The sequence below is a fragment of the Amblyraja radiata genome, chromosome 34, assembly GCF_010909765.2.
Source record: "Amblyraja radiata isolate CabotCenter1 chromosome 34, sAmbRad1.1.pri, whole genome shotgun sequence".
NCBI classification, from domain to species: domain Eukaryota; kingdom Metazoa; phylum Chordata; class Chondrichthyes; order Rajiformes; family Rajidae; genus Amblyraja; species Amblyraja radiata.
This window is the reverse complement of record NC_045989.1, coordinates 9,523,678-9,532,880: the sequence shown is the minus strand read 5'-3', so window position 1 is coordinate 9,532,880 and position 9,203 is coordinate 9,523,678. Positions and strand designations below refer to the sequence as shown.

General features: G+C 41.8%; 1 protein-coding gene across 1 annotated transcript in view; it reads left to right on the top strand.

Moving 5' to 3' along the window:
• Positions 1-1,257: 1,257 nt before the first annotated feature.
• The window catches only part of nox5 (NADPH oxidase 5), a 71,360-nt gene continuing 63,414 nt past the window's right edge, over positions 1,258-9,203 (top strand). The window contains exon 1 of the mRNA XM_033050097.1: positions 1,258-1,277. Coding sequence (XP_032905988.1) covers positions 1,258-1,277 — 20 coding nt within the window. The remainder of the gene's footprint in view (positions 1,278-9,203) is intronic.

Genomic DNA, 9,203 nt, shown 5'->3' with positions numbered 1-9,203 from the left:
AACCTGGTTACGATCCTGGCCTCCAGAGCTGCTGTCTCTGTCTGATTTGCACGATAACCCTATGACTGTGTGGGTTCCCTCAGTTATCTGGTTGCCTCCACATTAGTTTAATGTTTGCTGTAAATGAGCACAGTGTTTAGGTAAGCGGTGGTCCATGGAGGGAGATTGATGGGAGTGTGGGGAGAGTTTAAAACTGAGATTAGGGTAGAACTAACGAGTGCTTGATATTCAATGCAAAGTCTGTGAGTCTCCTTCCAAGCTGTACAACTCTGTGTCTATAAGACCAGACAATAAACCAAGGCTCTGTCTGTCCTCTCAATTGGATACAAAGAGTTTTTGTTACAAATGTTGGTGCCAATTGTGCTGTATAATATTAACATGAGCATGTTGTACCCTCTCTTCCACATATACTCACTCCACTGTCTTCAGTCCCCAGGCACCCTTTATTCTATATTGCAGGAAGATCAGGAGAGAGCTCCCCAGTGTCCTGGTCATCATTTATCCTTACAAAAGCATCACTAAAATAGATGATCTACTGTTACTACATCGCTGTGCAATGATTTGTTGCCATGCCTCTTGGCTGACAGCTGCAAAAGTACTAAAGTGGTTGTAAAATGTTGTGGTTGCGAAATGCATTATATATTGTAATCTCTTCAAGGGGCTCTTGAAAGGTATGTGGGAATGGGCTATCAGAATCACCTGTTCCTGATAAACTATGAATCGTGGCCTTAGGAGACAATGTGAAAATTAAAGACACTTTAAAATTGTACATCTAATAGAATTGCCTGAATTTGGATACTAGATATATTTCCTTATTTTTTTTGGCACTCACTTACTTTGTAGTTGAATTGGGCATTTAAGAATCATTTAAGATCATTTTTGTTTTTTAAGCACGCGATTAATACATATTTGAGTTTTATTTTTACCAACATTAAGATTCGTGGACGGAATCAATGCTGAAAGCAACATCTTGTCATCTGAAAATGGAACCACTTGAAAGGTGTAACTGAGTATAGGTTGTCAGCAGCATATGCCTCCTGATGAACCACTCAAAAATCCTTTAATCGGGGGATGAGCAATCATAAACGGCTCAAATCAAAGCAGGCACATAACTTGTGAACATTCTGTACTACCAAACTCACAAACCAGAACGGGGTAATGTTTACTTGGATAATTCTACTTGTATAAAGGACAGAAAGGTAACAGGAAAAAGATCACTTGCAAGATGGCTTGGATGTTTACCACAGCTCTACAGACATGAACGGGAACAATGACAGGTAAACCTGGTCCTTTTCTCTATTTAACGTAATGTAAATATATATTTAATTTGTAAATATCCAAGTCATTTCATCAATATCATTATCTACAGAGGAACCTCTTTTTTTTTTGTTGCTTTGATTTGTATGCAATGGATCATTCAAAGTTTAGTTATAGCTCTGTTAAAGATATGTTTGGCTTCCCATTTAGTTTTTGTTTAGAGTTAAGAGGCCCTTCGACCCCAGTTTAGTTTAGAGATACAGCGTGGAAACAGGCCATTCGGCCCACCGAGTCCGCACAGACCTGCGATCCCCGCCGCACATTAGCACTATCCACACTAGAGACAATTGACACTTATACCAAGTCAATGAACCTACAAACCTGTACGTCTTTGGAGTGTGAGAGGAAACCGATAGGATCTCGGAGAAAACCCACACAGTCATAGGGAGAACGTACAAACTCTGTACAGACAGCACCCGTAGTCGGGATCGAACACTGATCTCCGTTATCCCACTTCCCATCCACATAAGGGACAATTTACAGTGGCCAGTTAATCTACAGACCTGCACATCTTTGGGATGTGGGAGGAAACTGGAGCACCTAGACAAAAACGATGTGATCACAGGAGAATGTGCAAACTCCACATAGACAGGCCCCAAGGTCTGGATCAAACCCAGGTGTCTGGCCCCACCATCTGTTATTCTTTTGTTGGGCAATAAAAGCTCATGTTGGCAATTTGGCTACACAAATGTTGAAAGGCTTCCGGCTCCTTACCCATCGAACTATTGAACATTGGGCAACTTGGATAGGACAATAACCCTGCAGGCTATTCAGAGGCTAATAGGGAGTTAAGCCTAGTTATATTTCCCTCTAGATATCCATGAATAGTAGCAACCAGGAAGGGAAAGTCAAATAAAAACAGAAACCGCTGAAAATACTCTGCAGGTCAGTCCACATCTGTGGGACGATAAACAGAACTATGATTTCTGGCTGTAACCACGTTATTAGAACTGGAAAGCCCAAAGCATTTCACTAATCCAGAGCTCACGATCTCTCTACACCTAGTGTTTGAGATCAAGACAGGCCAAGATCAGGAATTTTAGGCTTCACACCTCCACTGGCTTTACACATGAAATTCCGAAAGACCAAACAATTCCCAGATATTCCTATTGTGGAGAATTCCACAGAACCCTTGCCTTCTCTTTCACTGTTATTTGATAACGCGCCAGTTTCACTGATGAATGACCATGAGTTATGCTGCACAGAGATTTTCTTGTCTTAATTCCTTCAGTTGTAAAGAGATGGCGTGACTTTTCTGATGTCACTTGCTATTTCATTTTAAGTTCAGTTGTGGTTAAAAGCAATGAGGGAGTGATTCTTTACAGTCAAAAATGCTTTGTTTCATGCAGACATCGTTATTTAAAGGAGGAGTTGGAAAAGTTGAGGAAAGAGCGTCTTTGTTGTAAAAAAAACAAACTTTAATCAGAATAAAAAATAGATACAAACCAGTGCCAAATCTCTTCCAAAATCCTCACAGTCTGTACATTTATTAGTGTTACATTCGGTAGCATTTGCAAACTATCCTTATACCAAGTACTCTTGCCACTCATGTGGCCCCCAGGGTGATATCCCTTCCCTTGTTTGAGGGGCGTCTCCACCAGACCCTGCCCCTCAGTGTCCAGCAGCGGAAGGACCCTAGACTGTGTGTAGGAAGGAACTGCAGATACTGGAGTAACTCAGCGAGACAGGCAGCATCTCTGTATAGATGGAATGGCTGACGTTTCGGGTCGATACCCATCTTTAGACTGTTGACCGACTTCAGGCTGAAGAAGGGTCTCGACCCAAAACGTCACCCGTGTCCCGCTGAGTAACGCCAGCATTTGTGACGACGCTAGGCTGTGGTTTCCCCCCCCCCCCCGAGTCTTGGTATTGATTGCACATCCAAAGGGTAACACTGTGAAATGGGTGTGAGGGGCAGAAACCTTCATCATATTTAAGAAGTAATTGAACATACAGATGAAGGGATATTTGTATGATAAGGTTGTTTTGTGCTTTTATGATTAGCACTCATAAGAACAGCGGAATGGCTGCTGGTGTGTAATAAATTTATTTTGCCCTTTGTTTCAATTACATCATGAACAAGTTCTCTTTCTTCACTGTGTGTAAATTTGGTGTCAACCGAGAATGTGATAAGTTTTACAGAATGATTGGTCACTAAGGGATTGGGATTAGCTCTGGTTTCAAGCGGCATACTCTCAATAAATATCAAGAGAAAGGAACTTAAAATACCTGGGAGTCCACATCGCAGAGGATCTGACATGGACAACACACATTGCCACACTGATGAGAAAGGCAAGGCAGCTCCTTTACCACCTCGGGCAGCTGAGGAAATTCAGATTCTCTTCTGAGGATCCTTCAATCCTTCTACTCTGGTGCTGTAGGAAGCACCCTGTCTGGAAACATCTCGATCTGGTTTGGCAACGGGTCTGCCCAGGACAGGAAGGCTCTGCAGGGAGTAGTGCGTTCAGCCGAATGCACCATAGGAACTATACTCCTCCCCCCCCCCCCCCTGCAGGACCTATACATCAGAAGGTGCAGATCCAGAGCCAGCAAGATCATGAAGGACCCCTACTACCCCAGCAACGGACTGTTCCAGCTGCTACGGTCAGGCAAACGCCTCCGCTGTCACGCTGCAAAAACAGAGGATGAGACGGAGTTTCTTCCCACAGGCCGTCAGGACTCTAAACTCTGATCTCACCAGGGAGTCATTATTGTTGTGTCTTCATTTTAATGTAAATACTGGTTCTGTGCTGTTGTTTTGCACAATCCCGCAGGCATTGCCACTTTCATTTCACTACATCTTGTATGTGAATGTGACAAATAAAGTTGACTTGACTTAAAAGAGAAAAACAGCTGACTGTCTAGAATTCCAACATGATGTGTTCCTGTCTTTCTGGTATTGACCTGCACAGTAACGTAAATCTCTTGGTGAACGTGTGCCTTTGATTCCATCACATTCCGCAATGGGCTGAATATCTTCCTTTTGTGACGAATGACTCGATAGATCTAATGCAGATTATTATAAGACTTACTTCATGTGCTTTACAGGTGAACATCAGATGTTGACAGGTGAATGGCAAACAGAAATAAACCAACTGTACCTTCTGGTCAGTCACATTCTGAAATGCAATATTCATGCATCAGGGTCCACAACTTTGGGGTGAAATATCAGATGAAAATCCAAGTCAGTTGGTGGGAGGGAGCTCCTCTCTGACCCTGCTCAGAATCAGTCCAAGAGAATTACCTCCACAATCAGATAGCATGCAAAACAAAGTTTTTCACTATACCTCAGTACATGCGACATTAATAAACCTAAATCCAAAGAACCAAACAAGAAGGAATTCCTTCACTCCAGAGATGCTGCCTGTCCCGCTGAGTTACTCCAGCATTTTGTGTCTATCTTCGGTGTAAACCAGCATCTGTGGTTCCTTCCAACACTGATCCATTTCTATCTGAAGGAACAGAATTCATCCTCACCTCAGTATCTACAAGAACACAACATTTCTATCTGAAATTTGGCGAAATGGAAATTACGCCCGCTTCAAAACCCACCTTTGATCGTTTCTCCACAGTCACGTTTCCCACTATCATCCTAACTCTGCCCTTGTGGCTCCTCACAACCGAGGAACTCAACATGTGATTTATAGCGAGAAGCATGGGGTCAAGGAAAGAGCGTTCACGTCGCGGCCCAGTTTTCACCCATCTTTCCACCACCACGCCACAAGAAGCACAAGAAGCGCAAGACAGACACCATTGTATGCAGATGCCGAGACGTGTGTTCAACTCTGGCTGAACAACTTCTAATCGTGTGTGTGGACTCGATTAGATGAAGCGAGAAGCATTGTTTTTCTGATATTGATCTGTACGGTAATAAAACTCTTATCAGACACGTGCCTTTGATTGAATCATACTAGACCTTTTAACCAATTGGTATGGCATGACCTACACAGGTCATACACATCAATGAAGATTTTGATAGACCATGAAGAGTGAATACTGTTTACTTTGGCAGGAGGATCAGTAACCTGAAGGAATAGACAACGCTTAATTGACAACAGCTCGAAAAGTGGGATGAGGCAATTTGATTTATGTAGGACGTTGTCTTGGTCTGGACACGACTGCCTGTACAGTGGTGGAAACAGATTCAAGTTGGCACTTTAAACAAGTTGAATTGAAAAAACGTATTGGGGATTAACCTTGACCTCTTTCAATTGCTGCACTGACAGATTATGTCATTTATCTTCCCAGTGATATGTCCCTTACAAGATCATAACCTCATTCTCTGGAACTCTCTTTTTATACTCTTACACCTTCTTACTTCCCACATAGTTCAGAAACATTCTGCAGCATTGAGAGTTTGCATGTAGGAATGTGGAACTCAGTTTGTCGGGTCACCTTATATAGGGTGCTGTAATGTTTAAAACTTGTCTTAAGAAATCTCATTTTGACTTTTTTTCCTCTCTGGTCATTAAGAAATTGCAGGTTGTAATTTCACAATTGTAAATAAGTGTAATGTGTGTTTTGTCTTCAATTCATGATTCCACCCAGACCAACATCACAAGCGGGAAAGGAACAACAATTAATCCGTTTCCTCCTCTGACATTAAACTAGGAAGACGGCATCTGAGCAAGTTACAACTGGGGCCACCCAAATCAAGGGAAGGAGTCCAGTTACACAAGCGAAGACAGAGCCTCAGGTAACCACACTTTACTGAAAACATTCAGGAAATGCAGTTTATTTAAAACCAACAGCTTATTTCTGCACCAAACTGTGCTGAGGTTTTTACAAAAATTGTCCTGTTTGTTTTCCGGAAAGCACTGATGGTTGTAAATCACATTTCCACTCCTGGCATTGGCTTGGGGAAGCTTCTTCTGTTCCAACTAAGAGTTAGGAATGGGAGTGAGAATACTGACTTATTTTTCTCTGCCTGGTTTGGGTGACATTGGATTCATGAAGTTGTCCTCGTATCCTACCCGGGCCGTAAACCAATGCTGAGCACTCATGACAGGGTGACAATGCAAAGAGTCCCTGGTTTCCATTCCTGAGAACTGCCTGCCTGCTGATTTCTCTGTAAGACATAAAAATCCGTTTTCTCTAGCTACCCATATTAGAATATAGAACAGTACAGCACAAGAACAGGCCCTTCGGCCCACGACGTCTGTGCTGAACATAATGCCTCTTCTTGTGTATGGGGTGCACAGCCTAAAGTTTGTAGGACAACTTGTTCTATTTAATTGTGCACGCCAGGTTGATTGCATTCGTCGAAACAGGGCGGACCATGTGAAGGTTGCAATTTCACACCCCAACATAATGCCAAGACCAACTCTTATCTGCCAGCACACAATTCATATCCCTCCATTCCCTGCACATCCATATGCCTATACAAAAGCCTCTTAAATGCTTCTATTATACCACTCAGCAAATGCTTGCAGTAATTCTTTCACCAGTAAATAATCATCCTAGGAATATCCACAATTAAATTAATAGAATATCCAGTTATTAATGGATCCTATGAAATGTGTTATCATTATATTATCATTATTACTACTTGATAAATGTATGACAGATTTTTGTAAGTTCGATCATTTGATCAAAGGGTTCTCCAAATATCCCATGAAAATCCCTCCCTACGTTTTTCTTCTCTTCTTTCATTTAAGTTCTTCCTTTAAACCCTCGTCTGACACCCTGAATGAGAGCCATGTCTTCAGGTAGATATCCATTTGGCGATTGCACTTCTGCAAAGTGCATCCACTTCACTAAGGCAGTACAGTGGGCAGGTCAGACTCATTTCACACACAGCATGACTGCAATTTGTAGATAACCTTCATCGGAGGGCATGGATACAGCCCTAACAACCTACATGGAAAATCGAAAGGAAAGTGGAAAAATAGATTAAATGAAGAGAGAGAGCGTTGACCTACCAAGTTTCTTGGGTGCTCATTGTAAACAATAACTTAATGCTATGTAGTAAATGCAGCAATGTAACATATCAGCCAGTCTAGCTTTTATATTGCCCATGTCCCTGCACCAAACCATCTCCATCCACTGCCATCATTCAGTTTCTTTCTCATCTCTGCTGCATGAACATGTATCCATGCTGTTCATCTCGGTCACTCCCCCCGTCCACGAGTTCCACATTTTAACTATTTTCTGGTTATAGATGTTTCTCCTAAATTTATTTTTGGATTTATTAGTTACTCTTTTTACATTTGTTACTCTGTTCCTGCAACACACATGGAAAAAATCTCAACATCTAGAAAGCAAATTACTGCGGCAGCTGAAAATACAAAATTATAGTGGAGTACGCTTAGAATCATCGAACACAGAAGAAGTTTCCACTAGTCGGAGAGTTTTGGACCAGAGGTCATAGCCTCAGAATTATAGGATGTTCCTTTAGGAAGATGAGGATGAATTTCTTTAGTCACAGGGTAGTGAATCTGTGGAATTCATTGCCACAGAAGGCTGGTGAGGCTGTCAGTGGATATTTTTAAGGCAGAGATTGACAGATTCTTGATTAGTACGGGTGTGAGGAGAAGGCAGGAGAATGGGGTTAGGAGGGAGAGATAGATCAGCCATGATTGAATGGTGGAGTAGACTTGATGGGACGAATGGCCTAATTCTGCTCCTATCACTTATGAACTTAGGAAAATTATAATGTTCATGTCAGTCAAAAATGCGTTTATCCCATTGCCTAATTCTTGGCCAACAACAAAACGTTACCACTCGGCTTCTGTTTAAATCTTCCCTCGCTCAGGAACCTCTACCCTCTCATTTAAGACTCCCCTACCCTGGGAAAATATTATTGCCCAGGGCAATTCACCTTATCTATGTCATCATGATTAAGTTTCTGTACAGAAATACAGAAATCAGAAATCAAATCCTTATCTCTTGCCAATGAGTCTATTCCAAAATGTAGAACGTGGGACAAATCATCTGCTTCAAAAGACATCGACCCATACATTATCTAAGAAGAACCACCATATATTACGAGCTTATAAAGCTGTGGGATATTCACTTCAAACTGCTGCTTGGTTTAAAGGATTTGTATCTAAGTTTTTTTTGATTGACAGCATAACCCATTGACAATAGTTTATTTTTCCTGGAGAATGTGACTGATGATATAAAGCAGTTGGTTTGTATCTGGCATCCTCTCATGGCTTATCTTCCTGTTGATCATTTCTATTGCGCCCAGTTTATGTTTGAAAAGTAAATCATGTCAGGCAGTCCTCCCACTCCTGACTCTTCTCCAGCTGCCCAACTAAATAGAAGGTCACAAGATCAGAGGCAATAGGAGGGCTCGGCTCACAAATTTAAAATAAAGTTTGACTTGAAACAATGCTTTTTATTGATTAAAAGTGTCATTTGGTCCTGGCAGCCTCAAGTCTGCTCTCCATTCAATAAGGTCGCGTTGATCTGAGCTTGGTCTCAACTCCACTTTCCTGCCTGTTCCCTATAACCATTCACTCATCTGTAGTCCAGGCATCTGGTTATCTTGGATTTCAATAGCTCTCAGCTTTGATAGTTTATACAGTGAGAGAACACTCCAACGCATACTGATATACTGATGGCAGGGATATCTAAAGAAAGGACATCTGTTTCGGAAACATCCTTGGGTCCTCCCAAATAAGGTTGATCTCTGCGGTAAATAAATAAGTGAATATAGTGCCTCTTCACAACTACTCTCTCCTCAAATCTAATCAATATCAGTCTGAAGAAGGGTCACAATCCAAAATGTCACCTATCCTGTTCTCACATAAAACAAGCGAAAGAACACTAAAATATACATTTAACACATACTGAAAAACAACAAGGAAGGAAGGAAGGGGCGAGACAGACTGTTGGCGAGGCGGCCATTGCGGGCGCCACCCGGTCATTCTAAAGTAACT